At 36.6% G+C, this 17,452-nt stretch overlaps 1 protein-coding gene across 13 annotated transcripts in view; it reads right to left on the bottom strand.

The window, feature by feature from the left end:
* Positions 1-17,452, bottom strand: part of Eml5 (EMAP like 5) — a 205,438-nt gene that overhangs the window by 44,848 nt on the left and 143,138 nt on the right. For all 13 annotated transcript variants that reach the window (XR_010044824.1, XR_010044825.1, XM_063240926.1 and 10 more), the window contains 2 exons: positions 1,331-1,483; positions 531-662 (listed from right to left, as the gene is read on the bottom strand). Coding sequence is in view for 11 of the 13 variants with exons in the window: in XM_063240926.1 (XP_063096996.1) it covers positions 531-662; positions 1,331-1,483 (285 nt within the window). In the remaining 2 variants the exon portion in view is untranslated. The remainder of the gene's footprint in view (positions 1-530; positions 663-1,330; positions 1,484-17,452) is intronic.

Raw genomic sequence — 17,452 nt, 5'->3', positions numbered from 1 at the left:
TACTCATCAAATTTTTTATATTATGTGACTATTTTTAGGAAATATATTTTATACAACTACTAGGGGAAATAACTTAAAGTTATCATTAACATTTTTATTTCCAAATTGGAAGTTTGTCAAATTAATCTGACAAGATATACTGCATTATCATGACTAAAATTAGTTTTTATAATATTTAAATAACTTTACTAGCATTATAATGACATTAAAAAGTACAGTAAGATGTAAACTAAAGTAGTGGAAAATAATTTGAGAGCAATGTTTATCTTTTACAAGGTTTGTGAACCTGTTAAATCATACCGCAGTTATTTTGTTTTAACAGGAACACTTCTGGGTGTGGTGTTGCACACCTGTAATCCCATCACTCTGGATACTGAGGCAGGAAGATTTCAAGTTCAAGGCCAGCCTGGACTATGCAGCAAATTTAACACTAGTTTTGACTACGACAGCAAGATCTTGTCTCAGAAAACTAAAAAACAAAACTAAGAAAAATCTCAAACTACATTAAGTCAAATGAAACTAAGTCTTACCTCTGCTGTCCCAATCAATGTGAGTTATGTAGCTGGTCGCTCCTTTGCATATTCCTACCCGCTTACTGCTTATCACGTTGTATATATCTACAAAGCTGTCATGCGAAGCCACAGCTAGGTATTTCCCAGAACCTACAACAGAAACATATTTGCTTGGCATTTCGTACCAGTGGAAATATTTTTTTATACTCTGCAACTAAGGTTAATTTTCTTTACATATTTTTGGAGAAATCTTAGGTGTTTCATATGTTATATTAAAGAGAGACATGTCAAATGTCAAACAACACATTTTTCAAGCATATAATTAACAAAATGGAGCATATTTTACTGTAACAAATTAGTTTAGTAGAGAGCAGTTTACCAAAAATTATATACAGTGTAATTTAGAGGCACATCATATTAAAGACACTCTCTAAATTTAGGAAAAAAGGAAATTAAATCAGCAGAAGCAAATTTTGCCTTAGCATTAGTAATTCCTATATTATAGTAGGTTTACTAGCAGATAATGAATACGAGAAAATTGTTAAGAGTAAAATTAATACAATTTCAAATTCTATTAATATAAAAAGTCATCTAATCCTTTTTATGTTACAAATGAAAACACTGAGGCTTAGATAAATGTCTTGGTCCAACTCATATAGAAAATGTAGTGACATAAGAATTAGCACTCAGCAAGATATTTGCACTAATCAAATACAGTTTTATTTGTCACCATAAGGCCTCCTCTAGTAAAAAATAATTCTGAGATAAAATAAGTTGACCAAAATTAATAATGAAATACAATTTGAATGTTATTTTACCAGGTGAAAATTGAATATCTGAAATAATATCCTTTCTGTGATGGAAAGACACAAGGTCCTCTAGAGTATCTGCATTTGCCATTAAGAAACTTCCATCATTGAGACCTACAGCTAAAGCTTTTCCATCAGGAGAAAAACAGCAACACCTCCCACCTGCAAAAGGAAGAGAACATGTATCAGGTAATTCTTTAAATTAGCTTTTAAAGTATAAGCTTAAACGACCTTTAATTTCAAAGAGGATGCCTATATTTATCATTGCCTTAAGTCAACATAAAAAAGGCGTCAAGTGATGCACATAAACCAGGCATGGTGACGCACTCACTGGAAGGCTGAGACAGAAGGATTGACAGTTCAAGGCCTGCCCAGGCTACATAAAAAGATCCTGTCTCAAAATAAAACAAACATTAAAAAGAAAAAGATACAGAAGAAGCTTTCTATGAAAATCCAAGTACAGAATTCTAACGAGGTATAAAAACTCATTTTGGCCAGGAATGGTGGCACATGCCTGTAATCCCTGTCCTTGGGAGGCAGTGCTAGGACAGGAAGCTCATGATGAGTTCAAAAGCCAGTCTGAGCATCGAGGGTTCAAGGTCAGTATGAACTACTGACAGGGAAACCCTGTCTCAAAAATCCCCCTGCCAAAAAAACAAAGCAAAACAAAAAATCCCACAACAGAAAAACTCAAATTTATTTCTCAGTTTACAAAGTGAGCACTAAAACTAGTTATGAAAGAAATTATGTGACGAAAAAGAATGAGCGATATTAGTTAACATGAAAGACCCACTGACAGCCAGGCATGGCGGTGCAGGTGAGTTGAGGCCACCCTGGGCTACAAAGTGAGTTCAAGGGCAGCCTGACCTTGCCTTTAAAAAAGTCATGAACATAAGCAGCAATACTTTTGGGAAATGAAAAGGAGTGTAACGTTTGTAGATTTTTATCTAACGAATCAGAAATTGAAGGAATAAGACCAACTTTATTACAAAAATGCTTTTAAATATTTTAAAAATCTAACAACAGAATAACTGAGCAAAAAAGACAGGGCACTGCTACTCACTAATAACACTGAGTACCTCTGATTGAGCACTGAAGAAAAGTAGTAGCTACCTTGAGGCAGCGGTAAAAAATAAAGCCTGATACTGATCAATAAAGGAAAAGACAATCCAGCTGGACAATAGTCGTGGTTGACCAAGGAGGGAGCAAGTTAGCCCTGAGGACAACCTGCTACACTAAATAAACCCAAGCTCTCCCCTACTGGGCATGGTGAAGTTAGACTACTCCAACCTAGGGACTCACGGAAGCCTCAATCAGAACGGAGTAAACTTCACTGCGTTTACCACAGCTCCTGGACCCAGAGTCAGCACGTAGTGAGACACCAAAGGGAGGGAGAGAAGGTTCCTCCAACACAATTTTAATATCATCACCATCATCACCCTCATCCTCATCATCCTCATCATCATCCACCGGTTTCTCACACATGCAATGGGAGTGTGGTATGTGGAATATTCAGCGCCCAACCCATGACTGTTGTTGGCCGGTCGGCTATTGGTGGGGGGTACACCCAGCAACACTTAGTGGAGAAGGTAAGGAGGAAGTGAACCTTAGTCCTGTGAGGAAATCAGAAAACAATACAGCAACAGAAGCCCGGAGAAAAAAGATCTGTGGTTTCTGTGGTGAAGCAGAAACAGATAACTTCAATCCTAATCTGGGAGCGTGGCCTCAGATCTTACTCTTGAAAGAGTAAGATCATTCTGGATCTTACTCTTTCAAAGCTTCTCATACTAGGGAGATGATATGATGTTTACACTTCTGAGTCTGATTTATTTTACTTATAAGTATTGTCTTGAGTTGCATCCATTTACCTATAAAAGTCTCAAGCTTATCCTTTTGCATGGCTGAATGATACTTCACAGCAGAAAAATACAAGTTTTTTTTTAATCCATTCTTGGTGGATGGGCATCTGGCATCTTGTTTCCAAGATTTAGCTATTACAAACTGTGCTGCTACAAACATGGGTACATATATATGGCTATGGTATGATGGTCTCAATTATTCTGGGTAGATACCCAGAAAGGGAACAGGCAAGAAAAACCTATGAAGGAAGAAGAAAGAAGGAAGGAAGAAAGGAAAGGAAGAGAGAAAGGGAGAAAAAGAGAGAAAGAGAGACAAACCTATAGGGGAAGACACAGAAAAGTCCATGATATTTACCCTCCAAATCAATCAAGACAACCGGATCCACAGGGGTGTGGAGGGTGCCTGTCTTGAGTCAGTGATTTGGGGGGGAACTCCATGAGTTCCACGAGTTAGGAGGGAATAACACACCCCAAAGCTTCAGAGAGGCAACTGTCTCCATAGGAGGAAATTCTGTGATTAATTGAAACCAGACAGTGATACCAGGGAAGAAGGAACTGTGCCAAAGACTGGGGTTATTGCTTTTTTTAAAAAAATTATTTTAGGGGCTGGGGATTTAGCTCAGCGGAATAAGCACCTGCCTTGCAAGCAGGTGGTCGTGAGTTCAATCCCTGATACCGATAAAAAGTTTAAAAAATATATATATTTTAAAGAGAAAAACTCAATTTCAAAACAAAATAATTTAAGACAGTAACAATGGTTAATACACTGTATATTGTTATCTTCAAAAGTAGTTACTCAAAGTACAAGATACAGGCATGAAAAACTGTCCAAACAATATTAGCACAAACCTTTTCAATGAACTAAGAGAAATTAATAAAATTATTTTAATGATCTTGTGTATATATTTATATAAAGATTCTTTCTTTTCCTTTCCTTTTCTCCTTTCTCCATCCCAGTTTCTTTTCTTTTGAGAAAAGAGAAAACATACTGTTCCCATTTCACAGTATCTATGTACATTCTGGATCTTATTCTTTGAAAGCTTCTCATACTAGGGAGATGATATGATGTTTACACTTCTGAGTCTGATTTATTTTACTTATAAGTATTGTCTTGAGTTGCATCCATTTACCTATAAAAGTCTCAAGCTTATCCTTTTGCATGGCTGAATGATACTTCACAGCAGAAAAATACAAGTTTTTTTATCCATCCTTGATGGATGGGCATCTGGCATCTTGTTTCCAAGGTTTAGCTATTACAAACGTGCTGCTACAAACATGGGTACATATATATGGCTATGGTATGATGGTCTCAATTATTCTGGGTAGATACCCAGAAAGGGAACAGAACTTCTAATTCTACTCTTTCGAGGACTCTCCACAGTGATTTCCACAGTGGTTGTACCACTCTACACACCAACAGTGAAGAAGGGTTCCCTTTCCCCCCATAGCTCCACCAGCATTTGTTATTGGTCGATTTCTTGATGATAGCCATTTTTCCTGAGGTGAGATGCAAGTTTAATTTACATCTCAAATGATCAGTGATGTTGAACAATTTTTTCTTGTATTTGCCATTTGTTCACTTCTTGTCTAAGAAGTGCATTTTCATCTCAGATGCCCATTTTGGGATTGGGTCTTGGAATTTAAGGGGACTGGTTTTTTTTTCCAATTCTTTATACATTTTAGATGTAAGTCCTTTGTCTGAGGTACAGCTGGCTATAATTTTTCCCCTCTCTGAGTTGTCTGTGCAAATGCTTTTTAATAAGAGACCCTATTTGTTGATTCTTTGTACTATTTCCTATGCAGTCTAGGTTTTGTTGTGAGGTCTCTGCCTACATCTATGTGTTCGAGATTTCTAACTATTTTCTCTTGCAGTAGTTTTAGTGTTTCTATTTTAATACTTAGATCTTTGATCCATTTTGACTTTAGTTTGGTAGATGGTGATAGGTATGGGTCTAGTTTTAGTTGTTGACACGTGGAAAGCCAACTTTTCAAGTACCATTTATTAAATAGGCTTTCTTTCCATTGAAGGTGTGTGAGTCCTTTGTCAAAGATAAGGTGGTTTAGTGTGCTTGGAGTTGTGTCTGCACTTTCTATTCTGTTCCAGTGATCCTCAGGGTTTTTTTCCAATATCATGTTGATATTATTATAGTAGTTTGTACTATAATTTCAAATCAGGGATTGTGATGCTCCCCCGACTTACCTTCGGTGGCCAGAATTTCATTTGCTATTCTAGTTCTCTTCTGGCTCCAAATGAATTTTAGCATGCATTTTTTTCTAATTCTGTGAGAAATGCTAATGGTATTTTGATTGTTACTGCCTTAAATCGGTATAACAATGTTGGGAGTACGGGCAGTTTCACTATGATGGTTCTTCCTATCCATGAGCAAGGGTTATCTTTCCACTTTCTGATAGCCTCTTTGATCTCCTTCTTCAGTATACTGCACTTTTCAATGTTTAGATCTACTTTCTGTGTTAGATTGATTCCTAAGCATTTCAGTTTTTTGGATGCTATTGTGAAAGGTATAGTTTCCCAAATTTCTCTTTGTGACTTTATTGCTTTTGTACCAGAATGCTACTGATCTTATCTTTGACTTTTTATCCAGCTACCTGACTGAATTTGGTTATTAAATCTAAAAGTGTTTTGGTGGAGTTTTTAAGGTCTTCTATGTAGACTATATGTCATCTGTAAATAACAGTATTTTCTTTCCTTCCTTCCTTATTCCTTTTATGTCTTTTGTCTAACTGCTTTGGTTAATGTTTCCAGAACTATATTGAGTAACAGTGGTGACAGTGGATATTCTTATTCTTGATTTTAGAGTGAAAGTTTTCAGTTTTTGACCATTTAGTATGATGTTAACTATTGTCTTGTTGTAGATGATTTTATCAGATTGAGGTAAAGACCACCTATTCTAATTTTCTGTAAGGTTTTTATCATGAATTGGTACTGAGCTTTGCCAAATGCCTTTTCTGTATCTATTGAGATGATCACGTGATTTCTGTCTTTGGCTCTGTTAATATGGAGAATTACATTTATTGATTCGCATATATTGAATCATCCCTACATCCCTGGGATGAATCCTACTTTGTCATGGTGTATAATCTTCTTGAAGATTTGCTGTATTCTGTTTGCCAATATTTTATTAAGGATTTGTGTACCTTTATTTCTTTTCTTTCTTTCTTTTTTTTTTTTTGGTGCTAGGGATTGAACTCATGACTTCCCGCCTGCCAGGCAGGCAATAATGAATGCCGCTGAGCTACCCCCCTGACCCCGTATCTATTTTTTTTTAGGGATATTTGTCTGTAGTTTTCTTTTCTGGTTAGGTCTTTCTCTGGTTTAGTTATCAGAGTAATGTTTGCTTCCAGGAGTGATTTTGGAAGTATTGCTTCTCTTTCAATTTCATTAAAGAGTTTCAGCATTAGTGGCATTAGTTCTTTAAATTTCTTGTAGAATTCATCAATGAATCCATCAGGGGCTAGGCTTTTTTCCACTGGTAAGTTTTAATTGTATTTTCAGTTTTATTGACTGCTATTGGGTTATTTAGAATATTTATATCTTGATTCAATTTGGGTAATTCATATACGTCCAGGAATCTGTGCATTTCTTTTGTGTTTTCCATTTTATTAGAATACAAGTTCTTGAAGTAGATATTGCTAATCTTCTGGATTTCTACATGATTCATTGTGATTTTGTATTTTTCATTCCTAGTTGACTGAACTTGAGTCTTTTCTTTCCCCTTTTTGATGAAGTTGTTTAGAATTTTATCAACTTTAATCTTTCAAAGAACCAACTCTTTGATTCATTGATTCTTTGTATTATTTTCTTAGTCTCAATTGCATTAATTTCTGTTCTGATCTTGACATTTTCTTCTCTTGTATGAGCTTTGGGTCTGATTTGTTCTTCCTTTTCTAGGAGTTTGAGGTTTAGTATTAAATTGTTTATTTGAGCTCATTCTGTTTGCCTGATGTGAGAGTTTACTGCTATAAATTTTCCTTGTATTGTTGGAGACCACTGTGAAGCAGCTCTGAGCAGGACTTAAAATTAACTAATTGGTTTCTTATGCTTATCTGTGAGTCTGTCAATATATGACCCTGGCAGGAGATGTGGCCAGTGCTAAAGACAGTCCTACATGATGGCTCCATCCATCTGGGCCCTCCAGAAGCTGAGACTAACTGACGAGACTCACCCCAGAGACCTGCCAAACAGCCAGAAAATCTATTTCCAGCTCCCCCAAGAGAGCAGGAGAAAAGATGAGTGATCCAGTGGAACAACATCCAAGCAATGATTCATGAGGCTAGAGATATAGTCACCAAAAGGGGAATTCCACCAACCCCTGAAAATCTTTTGGTTGCCTTAATGGCTCCGCTGGCAGTATCTTCTGTCAAAGAGGAACCAAGACGGGCTGACTCCTAGACAACATTCAACCATGACTTACCCTGATCCAGGTATTTCTACAAAAACAAAAAGGAGGAGATGTTGGAGACCACTACAAAACAGCTCTGAGCAGGATTTAAAATTAACTAATTGGCTTTCTGTGTTTACCTGTGAGTCTGTCCTAGGCCTCGGCCCGTTGCCTGGTGACAGGAGTTGATTCATAGTAAGTGAATGTCTATGAAGTACTGGTCCTGGATGAGGCTTGTAGTGGCCTATGAGGCCAGAGATATCTCAAAGGGCAAGATAAGGCCACAGCTGTGGACACTTGGCTCAAACATCAATTAAATAGATAAGAGACTGCAGCTGCAGGAATTACTCCTACTGTCTCACTTCTACCATGTCTTCATCATAAGAAAGTTCTACTAACTTGACTTGATTCATTACTTGGAGACATCCTTGAGTGACTCCCAAGGTCCTGCTCATTGGCTGTACTTTCCTCAGTTTCCCCACCCTTTGTTGTTGGACCTAATAAAAATGGGTGGTCCAAAAAAGTCTTTTGTCTTAGCCCTCAGAGTCTTGAGCTCAGCTAAGGGGTTCTGCCCCTTCTGGAGCCCTAAAATCATCCCACTTGTCTCATTTTATTTAAGCCTTCACCATACACTAGTTGGGAGATCAAAGATTTAGGTCAAAACCTGATATCGTATGACTGCTTTCATTGTGCCCCATACGTTCTAGTATGTTGTATCAGCATTTTTATTTAATTGTAGATACTGTTTAAGTTCTTCCTTAATTTCCTCCATGATCCATTGGTTGTTCATGAGGTTGTTGTTTAATTTCCATGTGTTTATGTACTTTTCATGGTTTGTTTTGCCACTGATTTCGTATTGCATTGCATGGTGGTCAGATAATATGCCTGGAGTAATTTCAATTCCTTGGCATTTACTCAACCATGTTCTGTGGGGTAGTATGTGGTCTGTTTTGGAGAAGGTCTCATGTGCAGCTGAGAAAAATGTGTATTCTGATGCTGTGCATTGGAACATCCTATAGACATCTATTAAGTCCATTTGTTCACAGGCTTTTAAAAATTGTGATATGTCTTTGTTGATTTTTTGTCTAGTTGATCTATCTAATTGTGAGAGTGGTGTATTAAGATTCCCCATTACAACAGTGCTTTTTTTTTTTTTTTGTCTTTTTCCTTTTTATCGGTACTGGGGATCGAACTCACGACTGCCTGCTTGCAAGGCAGGCACTTATGCTGCTGCGCTAAATCCCCAGCTCCCTTAGCGCTTACTTGATTTTTCATGTTCATTAATATTTGTTTTATATAGTTGGGTGCAGCAATGTTTGGTGCATATATATATTTATGACTGTTATCTCTTGTTCTTGGAGTCTTCCCTTAATAAGTATATAGTGACCCTTTTTGTCTCTTTTGATCAGTTGTGGTTTGATGTTCACATTGTGAACATCTACCCTGTTCACATTGTGAACAGCTACCCCTGCTTTTTTCTAGGATCTTGTTACATGGAGTACTGTTTTAAATCCTTTACCTTTGAGTCTGTGAATTTCTTTTTGAGTTAAATGTGCTTCTTGAATGCAGTATATTATAGGTTCTTGCTTCTTGACCCATTCTGCAAGTCTGTTGCTTTTGATTGGTGAGTTGAGTCTGTTTACTCTGATGGTTACAAAACTGATTGGCTTACGTTTTTCATGTTATTTACCTGTAGCTGTTTCCCTGTCTTTCCCCTCTGTTTAACTGCTTGCCTCGCCTGCTGGCTTCTTTCTACTGGTGTTCTTGTGGTTGTGGTTTTTGTTTTCTCTAATACATGCTTTGGCACATACTTAAGAAATGGCTTGGTGGTCATAAATTTCCTCAGGAGTTCTTTGTCATGAAAGTACCTTTTTTCTCCATCAATTTTGAAAACAACTATGCCAAGGTTTTGATTTTTATTTTGGTGGTGGTTTTGGCAATTATAGGTATTGTAACATTGCTAATTTGTTAGATTTGGGTTATTCTGGTTGGCTTTTGTTGCTGTTATCTGCTTTTTCTTTTCATTCTTTGTCTTTCTTTTGGTTCTAAGTTTCAAGAGTTTCCCACTTGATCTGCTCCCTCTTTCAATTTACCTTCCCTGCTTTTAACTCTCTTCCTGCCTTATTCTTAGCCCTACCCTGCTCCTCACTATCACATCTTCTTACCTTTTACCCTCCTTTCTATCTACCTAGGGATAAGCATAACAGGGAACTATATAAGTGGATTAGAAAATAAGAATTAACCAATGCTATGTATAAGTTAAACAGTACCATTTAAGGGAATATCAAGGTAATATTTAACAAAATTTGGCTTAGTAAACCCAAATGAAACTGCCAACAAACACGTTTACAGGCATCCACAGTCTCAGTTTCCCGCCCATCTGCACACATTCTTTTAACTACACAAATAACTCTCCCAACTGTCCACCAGCAGGCCTTTACCCTAGCTATAAGGTAACTTCAACATAATCTGACCTCTTGTGTATTTTCTATCTATTGACATATCTCTTATCTTCCTCTTTTCCACTGACACACTCCCTTCCCTTTACCTTTCCTCTCTGCATTTACACACCTCACACATCACAGTACAATAAAGTCTGTAAGAGGTACTAATAAAAAAGTGAATCATCAAAATAAGCTTTAATGTTTATGATTAATATATGTTCAGTTCTGCTTACATTATTATAACCAATAGAAATTTTCTCCTTACTACATGGTGACAGAGTCCACTCTAATTAAATTAAAAAGCCCATAGAAGTGAACATTATTCCTAGACATATAAAGCCACAAACACATCATTGGAGAACAGGTTCTAAATACAGAGTTCTTCATATCAACAACAAGTCTGCTCATTCCATTTGACCTCAGTCCTTAGCACCAGAAACACACACACACACACACACACACACACACACACACACACACACGAAAAACAAGGCAGTATAAACCTTTCAAAGTCTCCCAAAACAGATTCAAGGAGACACTGATGACAGACAAGCAAATATCAGCTAGTAGGTCTTTACAAAATCATTAAAGAAAAGCTATAGAAATTCCACAAGTTTGAAGAAAACAATATTTAACAGACCCAAAAGATAACAGAATCAACATATAAACTGGCCAATATACTGTAGTTATAGAGAAACAGACAAAAAATTAGAAGAACTGACCAAAACAGTTCAAAGCGTGAATGACAAATTCACCAAAATATAGACTTCATGAAAAGGTGCAGATAAGTTACGGAGATAGACAACTATATAGAATTCATAAATTGCAGAAATGACCAATGTGAGAACAGGGTTTCAAAATTGAAGCCAAAATGGAAAATCACAGCAAATGACTCAGAGAATGCTTAAAAATGGTAAACGAACAAGAAAATTTCATCTGACAGCTACTAGATGACACTGAGACTAACCTAAGGCTAACTGGACTTAGAGAAAAATTGGAAGATAGCACGCATGAAACAAAAATCTATTTCCAGAAATCGTAATAGAAAACATTCCAAGTTTGAGGAAAGATTTCAACATATAAGTAAGCAAGGCTTATAGGACACTAATTAACTATAAGGAAAAAAAGAAACTTCCCAAGATTTAGGAGTCAAAATCCCACATGTCCAACTACAAGAATCTTAAAAGTTGTCAGAGAAAGGCAAAATTATCATGTATCAATGTAAACTCATCCAGATTACAGGAGACTTCTCAATACAAATTTTAAAGGTCAGGAGATCTTACAGTTAAGTGTTTCTTTCTGTGTGTTTTTATTAGTACATATTTATCATACATATTGATCACATTCATCACAGGGACTCTGTACTTGTACATAATATATCTTGAGTTTTTCTCCCTATTCCCTTCCCTTCCTTTAACCTTTCTTCTCTTTCCTATTTATAAAAGCTTTGTTTCCATTTTTTCCCTTTTATTTTCTTTTCCTTTTTCCTTTCCTTCCCTTTCTTTCCCTCTCCATTTGAACATGTTTTTCTCCATATCTATGCTCCATTGTGTTCCTAGTTTACCCTTTGGGTTTCTTACCTAAGAGAAACAAAGTGATATTTAAACTTGAGTCTGATTTATTAAAGTGGAGTCTTTCATGCCCTTAAAGCAAACAACTTCCAGCCTAACTATATTTCAAAATGGGGAAAAAATAAGGACATTCCATGACAAAAAAACATCTTAAGAGATACATGAATACCAAACAAGCATTTCAAAAAGTACTCAAGAATATCCTAGACAGAGACAACAAAGCCAACAAAGTACAAAAAAAAATCAGATGCCATTTGTACTTCTGAAAAATGTCTATTTATCTCAGATGCCTAGTTTTGGACTGAGTCTTTGGATTTGAAGGGTCTGATTTTTTTTAGTTCTTTACATGTTTTAGATGTTAGTCCCTTGTCTGAAGAACAGCTGGTATAAATTTTTTTCCCACTCTGTGGCTTGTCTTTTCATTCTATTGGTGATTTCTTCTGCTGTATAAAAACTTTTTAATAATATGAGATCCCAGTTGTTGATTCTTTGTGATAGTTCTTGCTCCACATCACTAGTCATTCAACAAATACAAATTAAAACTATTCTGAGATTCTATCTCACTCCAGAAAGAATGGCTATTATCAAGAAAACAACTAATAACATATGCTAGAGAGGCTGTGGGGAAAAAGGAACTCTTCTCAATTATTGATGGCAGTGCAGACTGGTGCAACCACTGTGGAAATCAGTGTGGAGATTACTAAAAAACTAGGATTAGAGGTCTCATTCAACCCAGGTATTCCCTTTCTGAATGTCTTCATAGAAGAATTAAAAGCACAATACCACAGCGATATATGCACACACACGTTTACAGTGGCATAGTTTGTAATAGCTAAATCTTGGAAGCAATCCAAATGCCCATCAATCAATGAATGGATAAAAAGATGTGGGTTTTAAAAATGTATAATAGAGTACTACTCAGCCAAAAAGCAAGACACAATTGAGACATTTATAACTAAATGGATGAACCCTGATTCTATAATCATAAATGAAACAAATCGGACACACATGCAAATATTGCATAATCTCTCTATTGTGAGAAACTGAGAATGTAAATAAGATCATAAATGTACAATAGATATTATGAATGAGAAGAAACTGTTTAAAAGCAAAAGGAAAGTAGGGAGTGGGAGAGGAAAGCAAGGAACTGAAACAAAAAAGTGAGAAAAAAGGATAAACTAAAAATCGAGCTTTGTGAATGCGGAAATGGAAGGGTTTTGAAAAGAGGAACGAGGGGATGGGAATGAGGGGAAAAAAGAGAAAACAAGATATACCACGGACAGATACAAATTCCCTATAATGAATGTGGTTATTCTGTATACTTAAATTGTACCAATAAACTTAAACTAAAACATGCTAAAAAAAATCCGATGGAATGAATACATCAAGCAAGGTGAGTAGTTAAACAAACAAAAAAGGAAAAATAAAGAAGTCATCAACAGAAAAAGAATACAGTATCAGGAATAGATCAATAACTTTCAGCAATAACTCTCAACATATGGCTTCGATGCCCCCATAAAAAGCACACACTGGCATTTTGGGTTAAAAAAAAAAAAGAATCTAATGTTCTGTTGTGTTCGAGAAACTTGCCTAATCCTAAATGAGATCCATAGTCTAAAAATCAAAGGCTGAAAAACACTATTTATGTACTCTAAAAGCAAGTTAAGGTAGAAAACTCATTCTCAGAGTAAACTTGAAACCAAAATTAACCAGAAGAGGCAAATAAATTCACTACATATTAGTTAAGAACAATTCATTAGGAAGATAAAAATGGTAAATATATATGCAATACTAGTAAACCTAACTTCATAAAATAAATATTGCTGGACATAAAAGATCAAATTAGCAACAACACAAACATAGTGCATGACCCCAACACTCTACTTTCACTGAGAGATAGATAAACAATCAACAAGGAAATATCGGAACTGGACTACACGTTTGAACAAAATGAACTTAATAGATATCTAGAAAGTATTCTACCCTATTACAACATAATATGCATTTCTTAGCAGCACACAGAACTTTCTCCAAAATAGACCACATACTATTTCCAAAACCCTGCTAAAATAAGTACAAAAAAAGAAATCTGACAGCAGAAATTACTAATTTCAATTCGGAAGATCTATTTAAGACTCAAAATTACAAATGGAATATTAACTTGATTACTGATGTAAGTTTATTAATTTAAGAAGTTATTATCACGTTGAAAAACACAAAAAACTAGTCTTACTCCGACATCAAAAGATCAGCAAGCATAACGGAAAACATCAAGGCTTTTGGTATTCTGTATGAAATTTGTGGAAGAGAGATGGCGTATTGCTGGTACAGAATGAAAAAGTGTACAACGAATTAAGTGAAAAAAGTCATCTAATTATCAAACATGCACTGTTAAAATAACACATAGTAACAAGGAAACCTAGGATGATTTGAGAATTAAAGAGATGAGGATGACCTGAAGCAGGATGGCAGCAGTGGAAGTGATGAGACATACTTTGAACATATTCTGAAGATAGACGAGGTAGTACTGAGTAACTGTATGTAGAGTAAGAGAAAAAACTTAAAAATCCATACTAGGTTTCTGCTTGAGTGGTGCTGCCATATGCTGAGATGGGAAAATGAGAGGAAGTACTGTTTACTTCTGTACCCCTTTAGTTGGCGAAGATTTAAGATTCAACTGAACACATGAAGGAGCCAATTGGATACATTAATACTTCTCTGGATCCCAACAAAGAACAAGGAAGAGATATGGAAAGTGGTAGCATGGTAGTTACACCCATGAAACAGGATAAGGAATTTAATTTATTGCCATAAAAGTCATCCTTCTTTTTCCTGATATTTGATACTGAAGCTGAACCTTATATCCACTTTTCCTTTGCCAGCTAACTTGGTTTTGGCCAGTAAAGGCACTGGAGGAAAACTGCAAGGCCAAGGCAGAAGGAACTTTGTTCCTTCCTTTGGTGTGCTGGACACAGCAGGTAAAAGAGGTGAAAATAGAGGTAAATCTTCTGTCACCACAGCAGATTTCCTACATCAGCTGAGACCCATGTCCTCTGGAAAACTTCTCTACCACTGACAGGTGGCAAAGGATTCTGGTGCATTCTTCTCCAAAAAAGCACAATCTTAACTGTGGATTTAGAGGAATAGTCCTTTCTTTACTTTCATTCCTGTCCACTCTTCATTAGTCTGATAAGTAGTAGCTGTTTTTTGCAATTGCTACTTGTACATCTCTCAAAAACTCTTACACTTTTTTCATGATTAACTACTTTTTAAAGTTAACATTTCATAAACTGTGTGCTTGAGCACAGTGTTGATTCCTTGCCAACACAAAACAGAATCCTAGTAATCCAAGGTATGCACAGCCATCAGAATTAATCAGATTATTTCCTACCGTTGATGGTGATAGATTCTCTGCTGAAGTAAGTTTCTTGGGAGCTCAATAGATTGCTTCCTTCATAACTACAATGATTACTACAAGGACAGTGCTATGCAATAGATTCCACTGAATGTAAGAAGTGTATACAGAAAGAAGTAACCAGCTTAGTTCTTAACCACTCTGCATGAAGTTGTAGCCTGAGAGAGCGAGTGAGCATCATGGCAAGTCTAAAAGCACTCCTGATATTTCATAGTGATAAAAATTAAACTTAACTTTTAACTGTGAGGGTTGCAGGCTTACAACATTAGTTGAATTACACAGCCTTTCCAAGCTTCTTATATAAAAAGCATAGCACTGAATGGGAACATCTGGTTGGATTCACACAAAGCTGAAATCTCAAACTTCTGTGTTATTCTGGGTCTCATATTTTAGTACACATGACTGCTTCCCTGGATCCAAGAAGTCTGATCGTCTGGGCAGTTGGTTGGAAACATATGCCCATCCCTCTGAAGAAACAGCACAGCTACTCTTTGTGGTCTCTAGATTTACAACTTGGATCAAATCTAAGCATCCTCTAGCACAAAGATGGCCAAACTTTTTCTTAAAGGACTAGATTTAAATATTTTTAGCTTTTCGGGACATAAAACTCTGTTATAACTACTCAACTCTATTGTGCTGCAAAAGCAGTTCTAGACAATAAATGGACATGGCTGTGATCTAACAAAACTTTTTTTTACAAAATTATGAGATGGGTTAAATTTGCTTCATGGGCTAACCCATAATACAGAGGTAGGACTTACCTTCTCTTCTAGCTCCTAAAATCTTTCCCCCTGCTAAATCTTAAGGAGGTATGACTGTCAATTTTTTTTTCTTTTTTTTTGACACAGGGTCTCACCATGTAGTTCAGGCTGCCCTAGAACTCACTATAAAGCCCAGGCTGGCTTTGAGCTCACAGTGATCTTCCCACTGCAGCCTCTTAAATGTGCGTTACCATGACCAACTCTTGTTTTTTAATACACAATCCTCATACCCATCTACCAACTATATTCCCCATGAAAGTCTAGAAAACAGTCACTTCATTAAGGTACTAAGAAATATGTGAAGGGCACAATGTGTATCCTGGAAGACTCTGTTGTTGTTATCCTCTGTAGGGCAACATAGGAGATGTTGCCGCTGATGTGGCATCCCTAATTCAACAGGGATTCGTGGAGAAGTAGAAGCCAAAGAGCAACTTAACAACCACAGACAAGATACATAGTTTTACAGCAATGGACAGGAGGTATATACCAATAACCAGAATTTTTTGGCCCTTGGGGATTTCTGTTGCTGGCTAATTACATAAGCACATTTCTCCAGAAACAGGTAGACTACTCATTAAGTATGCAATAGGAAAAGCTCTAGACACAAAAGCTAAAAACATGACTTAAATATCCACGGTTGAGAGTCACAGATTCTCCACTTTCCAGCTTTCAGACCAAAGCCAGTCCCTGTACCCAAAGCCTCTTAACTGAGAGGAAGACTAGGTCCTGTTCAGAAAGGATCTCATGGTATGCCACACAGGTCTATCTTCTGCAGAGAGATCTGTGACCACTTAGGAGAGTGGCTGTGGACTGGGAAGAGGAAATAATCCAGACTTTCAAGGATTACTACACACAGATCCTGAATTGATGCTTTTAAAAAAACATACTAATTGTTGGGAAAATAAAATGCTGCTGTTTTCTACGAAAGTGGGAGCTTATGGTGATCATATTAGGAATGAAGTCTTAGGCCACGTTTGAACCAGAGTGGGTCTAGGTAGCTTGTGGTTACCGCCTAATTCCTGAAGTAAAGTACTTAGTGAATGACAGTCTTCCTAGCTGGTGCTTTAGTTCATGGAGGCAGGGTCATTATGATAAGAACAACTAAGTGAAATCATCTAGAAATTCTCATCTCACCAAGCCAGTAAGTCAGAAGCAACATCTCAAGGCCAATAACTATAAAAATCACAAACACCACCTTTCGATATGCAGGAATGGGACTATCACACCATGTAAACTTGCCTGTGGAGTCCATACTGAAATTAGACAGATTTTAAATAATGGATAATATATTTAACCAGGAAGCTGCTTTTTCCAGATATAATACCTTTACTAAAACACATTAACACAGCCTCTAGCATGGTAAGCAGTTATTGTCCAAATTGGTGCTTTTTTCTTCATGCCAATTTGTAAGGACCACCAGAAGCAGTTTACTTTTATCTGTCTTGTATCTTCAAAGTCTTGCCTCATGGCTATTTCAATTCTTTTTTCTCTGCCATAGTAAGTCCACAGAGAACTGGACTGTCCTGACATTCTATAAAACATCTCAATGGCCCACTACACTGATGACATTATGCTGAATGGATGTGGGAAACAGGGAAGCAAGTATTTCAGATGTCGTAGGAATACACGTGAACAGACTGCAGTCAGTCCCCATAAAAAGTCAGGGACTCGCCACCTAGTG

The sequence above is a fragment of the Cavia porcellus genome, unplaced genomic scaffold (genome assembly GCF_034190915.1).
Source record: "Cavia porcellus strain 051 isolate PalLab524CR breed Dunkin Hartley unplaced genomic scaffold, mCavPor4.1 scaffold_31, whole genome shotgun sequence".
Lineage (NCBI taxonomy): Eukaryota > Metazoa > Chordata > Mammalia > Rodentia > Caviidae > Cavia > Cavia porcellus.
Note: the sequence above shows the minus strand (reverse complement) of the source record. Positions and strands in the feature narration are given on the sequence as shown.